The 21488-nt window shown below is 38.1% G+C and overlaps 1 protein-coding gene across 1 annotated transcript; it reads right to left on the bottom strand.

The window, feature by feature from the left end:
• Nucleotides 1-164: 164 nt before the first annotated feature.
• On the bottom strand, nucleotides 165-20360 carry LOC131220295 (protein TIC 55, chloroplastic-like). Its single transcript, XM_058215244.1, has 2 exons — nucleotides 19965-20360; nucleotides 165-905 (listed from the first exon to the last, which is right to left on the bottom strand). The coding sequence occupies exons 1-2, from the start codon at nucleotides 20358-20360 to the stop codon at nucleotides 165-167; spliced, it is 1137 nt and encodes a 378-aa protein (XP_058071227.1).
• Nucleotides 20361-21488: the final 1128 nt, after the last annotated feature.

The raw sequence follows: 21488 nt of genomic DNA, 5'->3' as shown, positions 1-21488 counted from the left end.
TTGTATTGAAGAACACATGGTGCTTCGAATCGTAGGAAGCTCCGCAAGACCGGGTCTTTTGCACGACTCCAGAATCCTGCAAACCCCCTATTTGTACGCTCAGTTACCTCGAATGCTAATGGTTGGGCATCTTCCGTCTTGGCAGACCAATCTGTTCGATCATGTCAGATTGGGACATGGGCGGGGTCCATTAAATTCTCGAGGAGTATTGAGTGATCATATGGAAGCTCATGGATGGAAGATACAGCTTGAAACCCAGGCCTGGCGAAGTGCTCAAACCAGGGTAGCTTGTTGGCATCCGCCTTGTTCTTGTCAGCCATCCACACCCATACAACACCTTGAGAGTCCCTCACCTCGTAGGTTCTGACACAAGCAGAGTGTGGAATTCTTGCTCCCTTGGGAAGCTGAGGTATCTTTATGCATTTACCATCCTCGTCAAATTGCCAACCATGGTTTAGACATTCCAATCTCCCATCAATCAGCTGACCTTCCGAGAGTTTTGCTAGCCTATGCGGGCAGCCATCTTCATAGCAACAGAGCAATCCATTCCCATCTCGATACAGCACTATCTGCTTGTCAAAGACGGTCAGGCCCAAAGGGGAGTCGTCTGGGACCTGTTCTGTCAAATACAGAGGATACCATTCCTCTCTCCAATCATATTCCACAACATCTCCTCCCTTACCTTCTTCATCCTCCTCAGGCACCAATACATTCTCGTCTACTTCTACAGATGCATCAATGCCGATTTGAGCATTTGCAGAGCAGTTTCCCAGTACTCCCCCCCTTTTGGGTCTTTTTCTCTCTATTAGATTGAGTGGTTTTCTCCTTGTTTGAGTGTTAGAGAGAGATTGGAGAAGGGATGGAAATGGGTTTGGCAGATAATGGGCTTTTGAGGAAGAGATTGGCTAGAGAAGGGTGTTGTAGTAATAATGCCATAATTTTTTGAGTGTTAGAGAGAGAGATTGGAGGAGGGATGGAAATGGGTTTGGCAGAGAATGGGTTTTTGAGAAAGAGATTGGCTAGTAGTAATAATTTAACCCTAATACAAGTTCTCTATGGGTCACAACAATCGGTAATAATGTGTGGTCCATCATTGCAGTGGATATCCTTCATTCTTGTGATTATGCCCTTAAATTAAGAATCGAATCCAATTGACTACATAAATTTGCCATATATCATATGGTGGGCCCACAAATGGTGTCTAAAGACTCATAAGTTGGGCTAAGTTTATTGAGAGGATCCCATTTCAAGTTTTCATATTTTGTAGAGACCTTCCTTGGTGAGACCAACTACCACTCTTTGCCCTATTCAAATCTTTGAGGTTCCATTCTTTGGCCTTGTTTTCTTTGAAATCCTTCTTCGAAGCATCCTCCACGAGATCCTCCACTTCTCTTCGACGTTTTATTCTCTGGAAAATGATTAGCCTGCATTTTATTTTCCAACATTCTTTCCTTTGAAGGAATGACCATTAAAGTGTTCTCTTTTCCATATGACTATTCATCAGCCTTCCGTTTACAATATCGACATAAGAAGAAGAAAATAAATACCTGCCTGTTTTATCAGAATTTATATTGACAAAACTATAAATGTTTTTGCGAACTTTGAACCAATAGTGACTCGCGACAACCACAACCATTACCGCTTGACAATTGCAATTTGTTACGCATGACAACTTGTTACACGGGACAATTGTGACCCGTTCCACATGACAACTGTAACTGATGTAGAGCGGGTCACGGACAGTTTCATGGCCAAGATGGATCAGAAAAGGCCCGGTAGACGACAGAAGTGATCCGGACCGTCAGACCTTAGATCGGGCGTATCTCGCAATCTGGAATGAGTTATATGACGTAAAATATATGATTTTGGGGTAGAACGAGCCACTTTAGCCAACCAACCCCGCTATGCCAGGTTGCACAACCCGGAATTGCGAAAAACCCCTGAATCGACGGTCGTTTCCCTGTTTTAATTTCGTTTTTTCTATAAATAGTAAGTTTTAGTTTGATTATAACTCTTCATCCGTTGGGCTTTAGGAGTTGCGCCTAACGTGAAAAGAGCCTAGACTAATTAGGAGAATAGTTTGGTGAAGCCAAATAGGACACTTACTATTTTTGGCCGAAAACCTTACGTACTAGTAGACATCATGACCGTCTATAAATAGTAAGTTTACTATTTATAGTAAGTCACGGATTCTAGGAGCTTTAGTTGTAGTTTGATTTTGATTTCTTTCCCATTGCTTAGTACCCCTATTTAAAGGGTTGTGAACTCATTTTTATTCATCAATTAATCAATTTCGAATTTATTAGAATTTATTCTATTTTCTACTTTCTTTCTTCGTGAATTCGAGAAGTCTCTGTGAGGAGTCTAGAGAAGCTCCATGGATTCGGAGTAGTTATCCTCATCATGTTCATCCCTGCGTCGATAAGCCATTCTGAATGACAACCCATTACACTTTACAATCATAAACTCTTCCACTTGAGAACTTTAACCCTTCACACTTGACAATGTTGACTTTTTACCGTTGACAACCACGACCCCTTCCATGTGACAACCATAACCCATTCCACATGTGTAAGAACCTGAATTCATGTAGGTGGAAATACAAATGTGTGCGCATGCAAATATATGAGTCATGGAGCATAACAGACACTTGGACAAATCATAGAGTAGCATCTTTATCCATTAATAGGTGTGATTGGATTTCGATGATAAAATTCTTATAAAGGTGGTTGAATGTAATATCCTAAAGTTTTTCGTCACAAGTACATGAGGGCTTTTCCATGTGAATAAACGTGCGTAATTTAACTTTTATATTTTTTAAGAGTAAAGTTATGTAGATGAACACACATGTACAATTCTTGTACCACATACACACTATACCGAACTTCAAGACCTCATATACATTCCTATACTCGATAATTTATTATACCAACTGTTGAATAAATTATCATCACTATATAAAGATGTTTGATCATCTACTTCGATTTTAAACTACCCAATCCTACTGGTCCAACTTTAAGACCTTCATCTTCGCTTGTACATGCATCCATACAATGATCTGGTCTTTCATCTTACCCATTATCCTAGTAAAAGCTTAAACTACCATTGACTTTAAGATCTAATGATCCCACTTTCAAGTACATGAACAAACACATCCTTTATACATCTCGAGCCAACCTATCCTTATTGTGAATGCCGTTTGCTCCGTAGCCGCGATTGCTTTTACTTTTACTTATTAATTGTGCAAATGGGGGTATGGAATTAACTCATATGTAGATAATGCAATTGATTTTTTTTTTTAGTCGCCATTAAACAAATGAAATTTGGAATCTACGGCTGGCTAGAAACTTTAGAATCACTTAAAGGTCAGGGAATCTATAACACTTTGGCCCTCCAATACTTGGATATTGCTCATGCTCAGGTGTTGCCTATCAGTTTTTTTTTTTTTAAATGAAATACTTGCATGAGCATACCCTTCCATTCTGGTGCTTGGAGACCCTTAGGTTGCTAGCAGAATCTTATTATCATGGCACCCAAACCCTAAGGCTGACTTAAACCACTTAGTTGGTTAGCTGTAGGACCCTCGAAAGAGAAAGGTAGCCTTTTCAAGTAATGTCTTGCTTTTGTCGGTTCGACCGGTGGTGATGTCGGTTCAATCGACTTGTGAGAACCTGGAACTGGAAATGCGTGTTTGGTCGGCCCGATCGACCAAATTATTAGTTCTTGATGGTCCAATTGAAACCATCATCGGTTCGACAGATAGATCATGTTTAGTTATTAAATGTTTCACCCGTATACTACCTAACTTGACAGTTGAGACTATAAAAATCGACCTGATAGCCTTCCTTCCATTTCTAGAGAGAGAGAGAGAGAGAGGACTAGAGGAAAATCCTTGTGATTTTCCCCTCAACCCATTGACTGGAGTCACTTGGGGCTTCCCCCGTCATCTTCCTTGCATTTATGAGCTCTTCAATGTTCGAATTCACTAGGTGAGATCCTCCTCTAGCCTTGCATGCATTTATTTAGTGACTTCCTTAAGTTTAGGCATGTAATGGGGAGAAAATCTCTCCTAATTCTCTGTGTTTACAGTCCTAACCCCCCTTGCTCCCTGTGTACATATGTCAAGTTTCGAGACCCTAACAAGTCTTCAATGCACCTTAACCTTGCCTGGCGGTTGAGCATCAATGCAACACCGTCAGGATCCTTACTAGGTAGCTCAAATCATAGATTTGGGAAGTTTGGGAGGTTAGGAATAAGGTTTTCCCTAAATTAAATGCACCGGTGGGCTTGATTCCTCAGAACCCTAACCCGAAAGAGGTGAAGATCTACCTCCGAGTTTTCTCTCGACATTTTAACTTAGTAATTTCTTTTGTATTCATTATTGGCTAGTGATCTAAGCTATGATTAGTTTTAGGTTGCAGTAAATTGGGAAATTATGATCAATTTCTTCTTCTTCTTCCTCTTTTATTGTAAATTTATGGCTATAACATGATAAATCAATCATCATATTAAGTAATGTTGGGTTGACAATAGTTGGAAGCATACCTGCACTCGTGGGCCTGCCCAAGGAAATCTTCAGGACTTATGGTGGATTGCAATAGAAGCATGGGCCATGGTGCCATTTCTTGGAGGCTATCCCGGTTATTATCCTTTCTTGGGTCTTTTACTAGACACAACTTGGGGTAGGGCCATTAGTCGAGGGGATGACTAAGAATTTAATTTATTATACAACTTGTTGCCTACAAATTGGATTGCTCATTGAATATTTATGTCTAAATTAGATTAATAATGATTGGGCTAATCATGCATTCATAGAATGTGGACTTTATCGGGTGGGTTGCGTAAGACATGGGTTTCCAAGTCACTATGGGTGTACCTTAGAGTAATTTACCAGCTGACTTTAGGTTACCAGTACGTGCTATCGTCCACTATGGGTATCCTTTTGTATGAATTTTACCAGGTGACTGATCACTATGAGTGTACCAGAGTATATTTTACTATGTGATCATTTTAATATGGGTGTCATTTTGCATGGATTTTACTAGGTGGCTAGTCAGTGTATGTGTACCTGAGTGTATTTTACCAAGTGGCTAGTTCACCATAGGTGTCCTTTTCAGCTAGATGTGCATCTCTAGATTGACTGCATTTCATGAATTCATGCATCTAAACAAGACAATTTAGAGTGTATAACATGTTTAAGATTTGTACATCGATAATAATATGCTTAGCACTTGTGTGGTAGAAAGAATATGTTTATTGTTATATGCTAAGAATAACTTGTTTAGAGTTTTATGTTAGAAATAATATGCTCGATAAACGTAGCTATGGGATAGCATGCTTAGAACTCGTATGCATACACATCACTTACTCAAGTGTAACATGTTTAGTACTTCTAGTGATATTATTATTGCTACTATATTGTGGGTAACTTTGGGGGTTTGAGGGTATATCTTCACTATGCTGGCGAATGATGCCTTCTATTTGATATACGTAGATAAACAAGTTATAGTTCAGGACCTGAGCCTTATCAAGAGTGCCCTTGTAGTGCCCGTTGAGGAAACAAGAGATGCCAAGCCCATGGAGAGTGTGACCACTACAAGAAAATGGGAAAAGGCTACAGATTGAATCTGTAGCAATATGTATATAGCCGCAGTTTTATCCATAGCGGGTCTGTAGCCATTGGTACCATAGCCATTGCCCTTAAAGCAATGGCAATGGGCTAAATCCATAGAGAAATTTATCAATGGCTACGAACTAAATTCGTAGCTATTCTTTTTGTAGCCAAAAGTATATATAGCTACGAAGTGAATTCATAGCTAAATAGAACTAGATCCATAGCCAAAAGTAACAATGACTACAAACTATAGCCTTAGCCATTTCATTTTTTTTAAAAATAAAAATCTAGATAGCTAAAGAAATCCCATACTAGTACAAATCCCCTCTTGTTACAAATAAAATCAAATTGTTTTAGTATTCCATTTCTTGAAAAGCTACAAATATTAGCACTAAGTTACAAGATTTATTATCAAGGACATCATCAACTAAGTAATACAATTAATTTCTAAAGATTCCTACATGAACATGTTAAGTTTCACAACAGTAAAAAAGAGTACTAGTACTACTACATCCACATTTTCCTCAAAAAAAGAAACTTTCAAGATGAAACTTATATGGAAAGAAGAAAGATGATTCATTGACTTCAGTTAACCATGAGTGGCAAGAATAATATTTGTATTAGTCATTTTAAATAATGGTGCCATCTGCAAAGTCCAAATAGATAATAAAATAAAAAGAGATAGCTTATAATCAGTGAAAGAGAAGATCTTATCAAGATACATTCCATTTGCCTAAGTTATCCATAACAGCGAGAGAGAAGAATTGTAACTTCATCTCAGCACTTACATTTTCACGTGTCTTAGGCTTCACATAATCACCTATACTATATGCCAAACGGTTTGATGGTTTCTTCAGATCCGATCGTCCAAGAGAAGTGCATACTTGTAAATCACCACAAAAAATTATAATATCCATCTTTTAAGTGCACTGGTAAGGAGACTAGAGTAGAACTAAACAAAATTTAGGAATAACCAGATAGAAATGTGGAGATAGAAACATAGTACTTATGAACTAGCAAAAATTGAATCATGAAGAATCCTTACAGACAATAAAATACTTTCAAGAGTTCACTACTAGAACTGTAATAAGAGAACACCTAATTCAACATCGAAACACTTTAGCAAGACTTGATTTTCAACTTTCTAGATGCTCCAGCAGTGTGAACCTTTTGAACTAGAAGACTTGGAAATTGGACCCTCAGAAATGTTTGCTTGAGTGACACGATCCATCCTTGGACAACAAAAAAAATCCATGGGCGGTGCTTCATGTATTCTGGATACTATGCACCCAAGAGAAGCATAGCCAGGGGGAGCAATAGGATACCATGAGCAAACTTCATCAAGCCCTTTCCCAGCTATATGGGTTACTTTTGTGAACTGCATAGGTTTGGCAGAAATCCTGGAACTATTGCATTTAAACACCAGGCCCAGAGCATGTTGTTCTAAGCTGAAGTGGAAAAAAACAGAGTAGCAGTAATATCATAAGAAGATGAGCGACTTAGGAAAATAAGAAAAAGGAACTACAATAGGCCATTGTATAGTCACTACCGAGTATTAACAGTAGATAATGATTCACCACTAAATCATATGGTATGGTCCACCTAGTATTTGGATCTTCCTGAAGCTTCTCTTCGCGTGCCCAAATATTAGCAATCAGAACGGATGGTCAGTGTGGAATTTCTTATTGCAACCATACAAACATGCCATTTATTTTTCTCCTTGACTTTCTTGTTGTAATACCTGGTTGATGATTTAGATTGATTGATTCCTCAAATGGCACACCATCAGATGGCCCATCATCAAGATTTCATCCATCCAACCATACAACCATACAACAATCCAATGAACAATCCCATCTATCTAATAGTACAACCATATAATAATCCATCCATCGATATATCCATCCAACCATCCATCCAACCATTCCATACATCCAAACACCCCATCCATCCAACCATACAGTGATCCATCCAACCACGGTAGGGCTGATGGTTGATGAGATGTATGGTATCTAGAATGGAACCAAAGAACACAAACTACTGAAATGCAATACATCTTCAACTAGAAAAAAGAAAATAAGAATACCGAAGAATAAATCGAAGAGGTAATAGAAATCCCGAATCAAGGATTCAAAAATACATATCCATAATTAGGGTTTCGATAATACATATCCCTAATTAGGGTTTCGACAATACATATCCCTAATTAGGGATTCAACAATACAAATCCCTAATTAAGGATTCGACAATGAATATCCCTAACTAGGTATTCGAAATCACAAAAAACAATAATGAGAGGGGAAAAACCCTACATCATACTTGTGAATATGAGATTTACGAGTAACAAATGGTTGAGTGGTAGGAGATGGACAAAGATATGGCCGAACAATAGTAGATGGCTGAGCAGAGTTACAATAGAGGGTCGAGGAGATAAGGACCGTGAGAGTGCGAGAGAGGGAGAAGGAGAAATCATTGAAATGGGAAAATGCTAGGGTGAGAGAGAGATCGTTGAAACGGGAAAGGGCTAGGGTTTTGAGAGAGAGAGAGAGAGAGAGAGAGAGAGAGAGAGAGAGAGAGAGAGAGTGTGTGTGTGTGTGTGTGTGTGTGTGAAAGAGGGAGTAGGAGTTCTATGCGACAAAGGGCTAGGGTTTTGTATGAGAGCAAGAGAGAGTGAGGAAAGACATCAACACTTGACAAGGGAGATAGAGAGAGAAGGGGGACTAGGGTTTTGAGAGAGAGAGAGAGAGAGAGAGAGAGAGAGAGAGAGAGAGAGAGAGAGAGAGGGCTAGCATTTTGTATATATGAGAGAGCAAGAGAGTGAGAGAGGGAGAGAAGACGGGGGAATTTAGGGTTTCTATTTTTTTCGAAAAGTATGCCCTTCCCTAATGACTTATTTTCATTGGGGAATTATATTAGCCTTCGTCATTTGATTTGACAACTATAATCCACCGGATAAAAAATGTGAGACTATTGGCATTGGACCTAACTTTCAATGATAGTTTTCTACCTAACTCTGAAAAATCTAAACCATCGGGGAAGGTTGTCTTTTTTGTAGTGCTTGGATCCTATCACATTAGAAACCCAAGATTGCTTAGTCACTTTTTATTTTTATTTTTCTTAGGTACTGGTCACTGCAAGAATGTTAATGCATTGTCCTACTCCCACTTTCAACTTGGACACTAGCAATTATCAAATACTTGTCGGTGGCTAACTAGTAGAGAATGGTCCATCATCCCTTTTAGTTCTCATTAGATATTGGTCGCTGCGGGGATGCCTTCACATTCTCCCACTTTTGCTTGCAAGTGGACTTTAATAGTTATAAAATACTTGCATGTGGTTGACTAGCACTACACCAAAATCGCTATTTAGGAACGATGAGAGTTTTAGTTTAGGAACGGCTTCAGACTGTTCAAAATTTAGAATGTTTTCATTCCGTTTCAAATGAAAAAGAAAATACGACCCTCATTTCTTACCTCATTATTTATTCTCTCTCATAAAATAGTTGGTATGCTATTATTACCTCATTTTTGTTCCTTCCTCTCTCTATCACTCTCTTAGACCTATAAACATGAAATCACATGCATTTTTCCTCTTTAGAGAGAGAGAGAGAGAGAGAGAGAGAGAGAGATATTCATTAATGGCAGTAGATCTTAAGTAAGATCTAACCTTTTGAAAGAAAAACCCTAATTTTCAATCTATCTTTTCCTTTTCAGAGGCAAGAGAGCGACTTCCGTGGTGAGATCTACCTCTTCTTTTCTAGGGTTTTGAGATCTTGCTCTTTTTTGTTTCTTCTCAGTAGCTCCATCTCTCGTTTCCACGCCAGATTTCTATCTCTAGAGATGTTTTCCCTGCTAGATCAATTGATCGCCTCTTTTTCTTAGGGTTTGGGAGAAGCTTCTTGGTCTAAGTGGAGGCAAAAGGGTTTTTTTTTTCTAGAAATTGTTTGCTACTCGTATGGTTTTTTTATATGAATGTTTTGACTTTTTCTGCCATTTCCGGATTTTGATGGAAACTCTAGTTGTCTTAAAGGACAGATCTGATTCGTGCTGTTATCTGAAGAGCGGGGTTTTTCGTGAATTTTGAAATACTTTTAGGGTTTTCTTTTTAAATTGAAAAAAGTTTGTTTTTTCCTGCGAATTTTCTGATTTTAAAGGAAATTGCAATTTTAGTAGAGGATAGATCTTTTCTGTACTTTTTGGAAGAGATTGTGTTCTTCAGTTTGTTAAAAAAAGGATTTTTTTTTTAATTTTTTTTTAAAAATTTTTATTTTAAGTTGTAGGTGCCTTTTGGCAAAAATACGTTTTTTTTTTTCTTTTGTTTTCTAGTGTTTTTGGAGAGAGTGTTTTCTTTTGTTTAGTGAAAATGGGCTTATTGCAAATTTCTGGTTACTAGTAGCGTTGTTTGGAAAAAAAATCCATTTTTTTTTTTTCTTGCTAGTCTTCTCCATTTGTAGGACACTGATTTTCATGGTGGATCTCTACAAATTTTTTCCAAACGCATTTGATTTTCTTCACTTGACTTCTTCAAAAGCAGAGATCTTCCTTCATACACAAGCTCAAAGATTATTTTTTTTCTTCTTCTTTCTGCAATGGCGGCGTCTAAGAGGACAATGCAGTCGGTGGAAATGGACAGTGGTGTTGAGAATCACATTTCTTCATTTCCAGATGAGCTTTTAGAATGGGTTCTTCTTTTCATAAAATCCAATGAGGATATGAGCTCTGTCTCTTTAGTATGCAAGGACTGGTACAATGCCGAGCATTCACCGTCATGTTAAACGCTTAAATTTAGTAACAGAGTCCTGGCCCATTTGATGATCTGGCCTGAAATTCGTGATTGAGCTTGGACCATTAAGTAGAAATGATCTTGGGCTCAGCAACGGGCTCTTGGGCCTTTATTGAAGCATTAACAATCCTAATTAGGTAGACTGGTAGGTGAAAAGTGTTATGGGGCACCCAGTTTGGCCAAAAGTAAGATCCAGTGTCGATAAAGCGTGCCCCAACAAAAATCTTTTGGATTCAAAGATCATAGCTGTTAATTTTCCTTCCTTTTCATGGTTGATTGTCTTGCCTTTTTTTTGTACCGGTTTTGATTTTTTTGACTTCCAAGCATCCTTTGTTCAATATTTAAGTTTTCATTCCATATGGTTGATTTTGATGGTGTGGAGAACTCGATGAATTGATCGGCTAGGCTATGCACTAGCAATCTTTGCAATGGAATACACCTTTTGAATGGGCCACGGTGTTTGAATGAAATGGATATTCTAAAAACTTTTGCACAACTTTGATTTGTTTTATCAATTGTGGCCCATGTAATTAATGGACCGCTTTTTCCTCATACTTTTATATGCAAAGCCAATATCACTTTTATATAAAGAAAATCAATGAAAGTGGAATGGTAGAGTTAGAAAAGACTCCACACTTGGAAGAGGATTCTTTATTATTATTTTATCATCCTAGGATCAACTGATATGCAAAAAATTGAATCATTCTCCACATCAATAGTCCACAATATTATCCTTAAGTGTCTTTTGAATACGCATTTCTTTTTATGCCCGCTGGTCTTATCAATAGAAAAGCCAAAAATAAAAATAAAAAATTCCCAAAAGTATCTAAACAGTGGAGCCAATCTGAAGGATGGCTTCGATCTCACAAATGTGTCGCACATGTTGCATGAGCTAATTATATAAAATAAATAATTTTTCAAAAAAAACTTCTAGTTATATGTCCATGTCAAACATGTATAACAACTTTTTTTTTTTTTTTTTGCGCAAAACCTTGGAAGTTTCATTGATCAGACAAATTTACGGGCATTCGTGTGGGCCTAACAAAAAAAGATGGCGGCCGCACCTATCATATATACAACTAGCAGTGGTTAGTTTGGTGAGAGAAAGGCTCCTGTAAAGTCCCCGTGGAATAAGATGTGATTAGTGTGTTAATGGCATCTCAATTTTCCATAAAAAGAATATGGATCAAATGTGGATGGCTGATCTACATTTATTCTCTTAACCATATACTTGAAACCAAGAGGAATAATCTTTCAAAAATTTTTCTACAATGAAGCATTTTTAGTCCGTTGTTAAGCCTCATTCACTGTTTGTTTTGTCAATGTGGATGCAACTGTTATGGAGGAGAGTGAAGTTACAATCTAATCTTAATGTCCTCATGTCATGTGTTTTTGGCAGTTGCAAGCACTAGTTGGTAATTTTGATTGTGCCTTGTAAACATGCCCCCATGTTCTATTGGCTTAACCTGCTATCCTGCAGCAGGAACAGGAACTCAAGCAACTGAGAGATGAAGCTGAGAAAGAAGAACATCGCTGTCACGAGAAAGAAGAGCTGAATTGAAGAAGCAACTTAAGCGGCAACAGGATGAAGCTGAGAAGGATCAACGGTGCCGGGAGAAGGAAGAAGCTGAACTCAAAAAGCAGCTTGCCATAAAAAAGCAAGCTTCAATCATGGAGAATAGAATAATTCAGATGTGCAGGATAACGGGATGTCATCAAAAGCTTCAAAGCCAGATTCTTTCGGAAAAGTGAGGAGAAACTTAATGCAATCACATTGTCAATGGTATCACACACACTTTTTTTTTTTTGTGTGTGTGTGCATGTGTGATGCATTGTACACTTTTCTTTTGTATGTGTATGCGTAAGCTCATGTGTGAGATCACACACGCACACATCTGTTGTAAGTGTTGAAGTGTCAGGCTGCCATTTGAAGTTGTAGCACCTGGATTTAGAAACTGTGTATGTTAATATATTCCAATTCTTCTAGCTCTAGAAACACAGGTCCAGCTGCTGTATGTGCATTTTGCCAGTCCTAAATACTCTTAAGGTGATTCATCATTTCTTACTTCGGTTGATTATTTGACCTTTTTACTAAGATAGATATAAATAATTATGTATTTCTCCATGAGGCATTATGCCTGTGCTTATTTAGAAGTAATTGTTAATGACATGTTTGTTATGTACACTGTGTACATAGTTCACCTTGCATTTTTTTTATTTTATTTTTACTGACTGAAAAAATCACATGATATTTGATCTACATGTGATATTTGGCTCAATCTCACTGTTCAACCCCTGTTTGGTCTTCCAGGCTTCTGGACCGATGTTGCATTATTCCCAACGGGATATCAATTGAGGCAGATCAAGCAATCCACTCCAAAGCCCTGCATGTTCACAAGCAATGTGTTGACTGGTATATCGTGTTTGAAATTGGTTTTCAATAATGATGATAAAGCATATTTGAATGCACAATTGGCTGATTTCATCTTAATTATTCATCATTATATTGCACAATTGGCCGAGTTGAGTTTCTTTGCCATTTGGAAATCCTGGAAATTGTATGAAAAGAGGGCTTAGAACGTAGTTGAGATGAGAGACTGCTAATGAACAAGTAAAGAAAACAATGGCTTTTAAAAAAAGAAAAGAAAAAAAGAGAAGTCTCTATTATATTAGAGCATTCCCATGAGCATCTTTAGTTTCCCCTTATCCACCTCTCCACTTTCCCTAGTTTCTTTTCTGATTTATTTTTTTTCAAAAAGAACAAACTTTCATATATGGGAAGAAAGCTATACAACCGGATTGCACACTACATTCGGGAGCCCGTGAAATACAGGGGATCCTATCATCAGCAGGGAGCCGCCAGAGCCACCCCTATATAAAGAAAAACAACCCAACCTAGGGACCCTTGGGGACGATTCTAATAGAACCGAGCCCCATTCTGCCTAAGAAACACCTTCCCCGAACAAGATCGGGGAGGTCTTGCTGATGACTTTATCTTATGCATGTATTACCCCTTGCCAAATTAGAGACCTTTTCTGGTGGAACTCTTACTTTCTTGGTTCCTATTTCATCACACCCTATGGGCCCGTTTGGCACGCATCATAGCACTATGTGGATAGAGTAATCTTGATATAGTTAGTTTATGATAATCATTGTTATGATGATTATGGAAATTTAGCGTTTGGCAATGATAACAACTATCAGAATAAATCTCTATGGGTAGTGCTATTTGTTGTTTGGATGACAATTGCGTTTGTTCAGGTGCTTATTCACCTAGCTACACGCTATTTCCTATGTTGGGCCCACCGTTTTGTTTGTGTACCATCCAACCTGTGAATTCTGTGATGTCCACCAATATGATGAGATTTTCTGAAAATCTTATGTATCCAATCATCCGGTGAGCCACACCAAAGGAAGAAATGGGCAACCACCCCAAAACTTCCAAATTTAAGTGGTGGCCCAAATGTTGGCTGGATTCATCTGATTATTCAGGCATCCGACTGTAATGGTTGGATGGGCCTTTTAGGTTGTAATGCCCAATTTAGAAAAAAGGGACCTACACGGGCCCTGTTATATTTTTTACCTTTCAAAAAAAAATTCAGACTGTTGGGGGTGTTTCATCAGCCATTTCTGTCACTAAATACCTTGGTCTGTCCTGTCTGGTGCAGGGTAGTAGACCTCCCACATGTGCCCTCCTTCAAGCATTTATGCACTTTGCAAAAGTCTCAAATGATATCATAGCCTATACATGTATTACTTAACAAAATTCAATAACTCTAGGGGAGAGTTATTGAATTTGGAGATGTCTAATGATATATGAGGGTGAGTTTGGATGTGTCACTAAATTGAATTGCATTTGTGAACTTTGGGCGAGCTAGCAATTGAACTGTTAAAAACTTTCAATCAGTTTGAGGTGATTGTTGATGGATGACCAAATTGGTACGAATGCATTACAGCTATTATTATTTTAAATTTTTTTTTAATGGAGTTGTCCAGTTAAAACTTTTTAGTATTGTCCATGTCATCAAAATTATGGAACAACATCTTTCTGCATATGATGTTGTGGGAAACTAAACCTTTCTACAACCTGCAGGATGATACACACATGTTCTCTTTTGCAGGATGATGCACACATATTCTGTCTAGATGATCAAATCAAAATGAAATCAAAGGCATCTTGGATATAACAAAGGAAATACTTCGGCAATTATATAGAAAATTTATTATTTGCTATATATGTTTCGTGGAGGACAACTGAGAAAGTCTGGCAGGCCTTTTTTCTATTTGAATTGACTGATTGCTTTATTTTGTTGATTCTCTTTTCTTAGTATTACTTATGCTAGATCAATTGAGTATGAATGAGAAGCTTGAGATACAACTTATTGTAGCATGCATTGGGAGCATAAGAGTACCTACTTGATCTTTTGAAATAATGCTAATTTTAAATTTAGACTTTTAAGGCCCTGCTTGGCATACTTCACTTGGATGAACTTAAATGCACTTTGTCTTGTTTGACTTACTTCTTGACATGTTTGTTCTCTTAAACTTGCATATGGAGATTTTGATAGAGACCATTGCAGATGGGTACCAACGCTACTTGGTTGAAATAATGTGTGGACAAAGAGGCTATAGATAGCTGTATCGGGCAACGTAGGAGTGGACCACATGGAGGAATTTTTTTATATAATGTATTTGGACAATTTTCAACTTATTGTTATAATATTATATATCTTTTATTATAAATTCACACAATATTTTTTTAATATTCGTTTTTAATTGTACTATAACATTCTAGGGTTTTCAAATATTAAGAAAATTATAGGTTCTAATTGGAAAGATAAAAATAAAAATTATTGCCTTTTGCCTGTGGTTGCACGGCTTTTATCGGCCTTTCCACAATAAGGAAGGGTTCAAAACTGTTCCTAAAAAAAGAAAAGAAAAATACCATTCCTAAAATATTGTTTCCAAAATTAAGAATGGTTTAGAAGTGATGCGAACTTGAAAATTTGTGATAGTTTTCAACCGTCCCTAAATTGAAAATTTGCGACAGTTCTCAACCGGCCTTAATGTTTTGCGATGCCCTATTTCAGAACAGTTGAAAACCATTCATAAATGGTTCGGAATGGTTTTCAACTGTTCCTAAATAGAGATTTTGGTGTATTATAGTAGAGAATAGATCCCTCTTTCCTCAGTTTTTCTTAGACATTGGCCGTTACAAAAGCATCATTTCGTTCTCCCACTCTTACTTCCAAATTAGACTCTAGTAGTTATAAAGTGCTTGTTTGTGACTAAATAATTGAGAATGTCCATTTTTCCTCTTTTTTTTTTTTTTAGCTCATCTTGGATATCAGTTGCTACAAGAAAACTACCACGTTCTCACACTTTCACTTTCAAGTAAAGAATAGCATATATATATATATATATATATATATAAGACTAGCAAATAAGTAGTTGTCTAGCAACAATCACCTTGCCTTCCAGCATTAGTAGATAAAACAATGCTACAACTATGAAGTCTCCTAAGATCCCACCAAATCGCATAAAGTAGAAACTGCAATGGCCTTCGAATGGAAAAAGGTCCTTAATATCTTCTTTCTCTGTCACCGAGTTCCGTGACTCATGATCCAAAGTCGCATACCAAGAGTCATTATAAAGCCAGGAATCTTTGATTCTCCGATTTCTAAAAATTATATAAATTCTAGCCGACTAAGCAAATCTCAGATAATTAACTAGTGGAAACTCCAAGTAAAAAATACCCTAATCTTGAGTTAACCCACACGTAAGAATAAATAAAAATAAAAAAGCATGGGCACCAGAACCCAGCATCGTTCACAGAGTGAGATCAAATTTATGCTGGATTTTCCTCCAATGGTAGAAAAGGAACAGGCATTGGAAAAAAGATGCTCAATAGATTATAGCCCCACATTAAAAAGTTCAATTTTCAGCCAATATGATATTCAACATTTTCAATCTATTTTTTTATTTTAAACTTACCAAGAAAGATTAACCAAGTGATAAAAGAGTGCCTTGAAATAAATACTTGAGACCAGACAAGATTTGCTGGTCTCTAAATACCACCATGGTGGAAGCAAAAGATATGCTCCAAACAATTTCATGAGAGACTAGATGAATCTATTGCATTGCTCTTATAATTTAATGAGCTTGCCTGAAGTGGCTGCAGGGAGATGCCAAAATTTCAAGAAGATAACGACACGCGCTTTGATCTCTTTGCGCCTGCCCCAATCATAAATGGCTTTACAACCATCCCGGTGATTGAGGCTAATCAGATTCAACCCTGCAGGGGTGTAACCTGAAGTTGGGATTTTTAAAGTCTCGACTGATGTACAAGTAATCCATGTCCGCTTGTGAAAAGTCATCACCCCTTTCAACATGGCGCCTACCTAACACAAGCGTCTAGCCCCATCTTGGACTTGGATTGCGTGGTGACCCAATTGCCATGTAGCTTCGTGGTAACAGGACTCTATGGGCCCACCATGGTGTACACCATGATGTATTTGTTTTATCCACACCATCTATCTGTTTTGACAGCTCATTTTAGAAAATGAGCCCAAAATCAAAGCATATCCAAAGCTCAAATAGACCACACCAAAGAAAAAATGGAGATTTAATGCCTGCCATTGAAAATTTTCAAGACAAAAAAGTTTCGGATTTTTTGATATGTATGTTTTACATTGGGTCCACCTCCAAAGCTCTGTGGTAGACAGACTCCTGTTACACAGAGTCCATTGATCGAGTGCCCATGTAGTGTGGGGTTAAAAAGCAAAATAGAATATATATATATATATATATATATATACACACACACCTTCCATTGGGGACTTTATCAACAGGTTGGATGACAAATGAACATCACTGTGGGCCCTGGGAATTGGTTTCAATGGTGGGTCACTATAACCCGATTTTAGCTACGTGGTGCAGGGGTTGCCATGCAATCCGCATCCTATCTTCATCAAATGAGAAATTAGATGATGTGCCAGGCGCTTATTTTCCTGCTTGCGTTAATTTTCTTATTCTTACAACTAGGCCCATGGTCAGAAAATCTACGCCATGTGCAACAACGATGGAATATTTCTAAAATGTGTTGCTGATAAATTCACAGAAATATCTAGGTGCTCGGTCATAAGCAATCCGCTTCAATGACTGCCACTCTCCGCCAAGAGCGGATTGCCTGTCACCCCAGTCAAAATCCACTTCTGTGACTGCCACTTTCCATCGTGAGAGGATTGCCGGTGACAGATACATTCCCACGCCTGGGATACGTGGGTCCACAGAGATATTCGTGGAAAATTCACTCCGCGTGTCCGTTTTGAAAGACGACGGTAGATTAGGATTCTAAAAAGCACGCAGATCTAAAACTCACGTGGCCCATACTGCACGATATAGTCGGAATTGAATACCTTGGAGTGCCGTGTTGGAAACGATGGAAGCATTAAGAGATAAGCAAACTACATACGATCTCCCAGCTAAGTTCAAACATAAACAATCTGAATTTTCTATGGAAAAAATCTTTTGAGAAAAAATAATTGCACAAAGCTACAAGTAACATACTATTAAAGTAGAAATTACAAGAGATGGCGGCTTATCGATTCGAACACGCCTCAAATTTCTTTCCACAAGCCCTAGTTATGCCCTTGAACACTTAGAAGTGATTTAGAAAGCCTTAATACACCACTCTCTCCCAAATCCTTGTTACATTGGTTATATATAGTGTTACAACCGAAATAGGAAATAACTTATGCACTTACACAATTCTGCGAACATCTTCGATGGCATTGAACTCCTTCGATGCCATCGATTAGCAACACTAAAACATTCCAACAACCAACATAGATTTTTTCAGATTTTCTCGATGGGATAGATCATCTATTGATGACATCGAGTGATTTATCGATGGCATCGAAAGACCCTGTTAATGACAGATTTAAGATATCAACAACAATCTCCACCATGTCTTCAATATTCATTCATCATAACTCCTTATCAATCACCATATCTAATTCCTTCCTCCATCATAACTCCATCATCTATTGGAATTACCTTAGTAAGCATATTAGGCGGATTCACGCTTGTGTGGATCTTTTCTAGAGACACGCCTCCTTCCTTAAGCACTTGTTGGATAAAATGATGATGCACATCAATATGTTTAGTACATGAGTGATTAACGTAGTTTTTAGCAAAATTGATCACACTTTGGTTGTCACAAATGATAGACATAACCTCTTGCTGAAGCCTCAAGTTTAAGTCACAGATATCTCTATGCACAAGATCCAATACTTGACACAAACTTTCAACACTTGGAAAAGGTTTCTTTATTATTTTGAATCGTATGCACACTTCACACTTATCAGTTTCATTTTGTGTATGAGATTAAACCATTCTTAGCCATGAACTTCAAGGTACTATATCCTATATGGGCTAGTCTATCATGTCACAGTCCAACGGATTCAACCATATACACAGAAGTGTTACTTTCATTCAGAGAAAAATTGACCGTACCGTTACAAGCATATCCATTTTCGACAAAGTTCTCATTCTTAGATAGAATCAGTTTTCCTGACTCATACACCACCGTTATTCCTAGTTTACCCAAAAGATCCTCAGAAACTGAGTTTTGCCTCATGTCTGTGACATGTAGGACATTTGTCAGAATCCCTTTCTTTCTAAAGGTGAATATCAGCTCAACGGTTCCTTTACCAACAACCTTCAATCGGACTTCATTACCCATTTGGACTTCTTGACCATCGGTCAACTCCTCATAGGTTTTGAAGGCTAATCTATCGTAGCAAACATACATGGTGGCAGCAGTATCGTACCACCAACTAGGAACCTTTCCTTAGATGGTATCCACCTATCATGGCTACAATATCACATTCTTCTACTGCACTTGCCACTCTTTTAGATTTGCGATATCGACATACTTGAGCATAGTGCCCGATTTTCCCACAGACATGACATGGGCCTTTGAACTTTCCGTTCTTCTTTTGGGCATTTTTCTTTAATTTTTCTTTTTTGGGTTTCAGGGAATCATCCTTCTTGAAATTCTTGTTATTAGTATTTTCAACTACGTGTACCTTGGACGAGGAATTCCCATTGTCATATTTTTTATCGCGGTTACAGAATTCTTCCTCAATTCTGAGATGTTTCTGGATTTATTCCATTGTGTAGTCCTCAGTCTTATGTAGCAACTTCTTTTTATAGTCTTTCCACATCAGTGGCGGTTTAGCAATTATAACCCCGACTTGGAATGATTCAGGAAGATCAATCTTTATGGCTTTGATCTTTTTTTTTTTTTTTTTTTTGAGGTTTCTAATTGGTTTTTTTTCGAAACTTTCATTTCATCAAGTAAAAGGCTATACAAAGCTCATCAAAATGCACAAACAAGCCAGGCCCCTCACAACAAAAAGGACAAAAGGGGCAATAGACAGAGGGCAGGAGTGATCACCTATGTACAAGAAGCGACAAAAGCTAAAAGAAAACAACCGATCTAGTCATTAGATCTGAGCGCACCTAACATGATCCTATCCAAAAAGAGCATACCTCGGATTACTTGAGGAAGGCATCTGGAGTGGAGATAGATCATATACTGTTGAAGGAGACTCCCTTCCTGAGACAAACCATCAGCTGCACCGTTTCCTTCTCTGAGGATGTGTGCGAAAGAAAAGTCTCCCAGCCGGCGTAAATGGTTAATTCTAGACAGCCAAGGATTCCACTTCCAAGGAGTTTTGGAGTGATAAGTGAGACTACTAATTAACAATTTAGATTCAGACGCAACAATAACCCTATCCAGACCCCTACCCAAACAGAGCAACATCCCGTCATGAATCGCACGGAGTTCCGCCATGTTATTAGATCCAACCCCGTAGCCCGCCGAGAAACCGAACAGAAAAGTATCGTTTTCATTCCTGCATATGCCACCCCCACCTGAAGGGCCCAGGTTCCCCATCGTCGATAGAGCTGGGCAAAATAGACCCGATCTGGTGGATCCGACCCAATCAGACCCGATCCGACCCGATCAGAACATAACCGATGGTCTGCATTGGTGCGGATTGGGTAGCCCCATCCAGATCTGAAACTTTTCGGGTCGAGTTCAGATTGACCTTGATTCGACCCGACCCGACTCGAAAACTGATCCATTCACATCAATTTTGGGTTCAACCATTAAAATGATCTACAAAAACGAATGGACGGCGTGGATAAATCAAATGCATTCAAGGTGGGCCCCAATAGAGTTACTGTGTACATTAGTAAAAGGATTTGCAGGTGTACCACACACACAGTAGCTATGTAGCTGCCTTACACACTAGCATAGGTACATGTCGTGCCAAGAGGATGCTCCTCGAGCTGCGAGTTGCACGAACGGTTCAAAGGAGATCAAAGTTATATGGCCCATGGTGATGTATTTATTATATCTACACCATTCATACATATTTACATATCAATTTACAGCATTATCCAAAAAAATGGATCACATCCAAAGTCACCTGGACCACACCACAAATAGCGACTGAGAATGATTTTCACCTCTAAACACTTTGTAGGGCCCATCATAACGTTTATTTTCCATCCAATCTGTTCATGAGATCACAAAGACCTCAATTAAGAGGAAAAATAAATTTGAAATCATTCAGAACTTCTGTCAGACCGTGACCCAAAAAGGGTTTCAATGATAAATGTTCATTCTTCACTGCTTTTTTCAGTGTAGCCCACTTAATAGTTAGATCTATTTTATTTTTCATCCCAAGCCTTAAAACATGCTTGCCAAATGGATGGATGGTTTTGATATAACACATGCACCATGATATAACACATGCACCGTGATCAAACCCACCTTAAAACGTGCTCGCCACTGACGCCGTTCACAATCACAGCTGTTTTACAGCTGTAGCTTTTAAAAGCCTCACCCTCGAGCTACGAGTTGTACGAACGGCTCAAATGAGTTTAAGATGGGCCCCACAATAATGTATTTATTATATCTATACCGTTTATCTATTTTTCATAATCATTTTAGGGCATTTGGTAAAAAAAATGAATCATATCTGAAGCTCAAATGAACCACACCGAAAATAGCAAT

The sequence above is a fragment of the Magnolia sinica genome, chromosome 12, assembly GCF_029962835.1.
Source record: "Magnolia sinica isolate HGM2019 chromosome 12, MsV1, whole genome shotgun sequence".
Taxonomy (NCBI): domain Eukaryota; kingdom Viridiplantae; phylum Streptophyta; class Magnoliopsida; order Magnoliales; family Magnoliaceae; genus Magnolia; species Magnolia sinica.
Note: the sequence above shows the minus strand (reverse complement) of the source record. Positions and strands in the feature narration are given on the sequence as shown.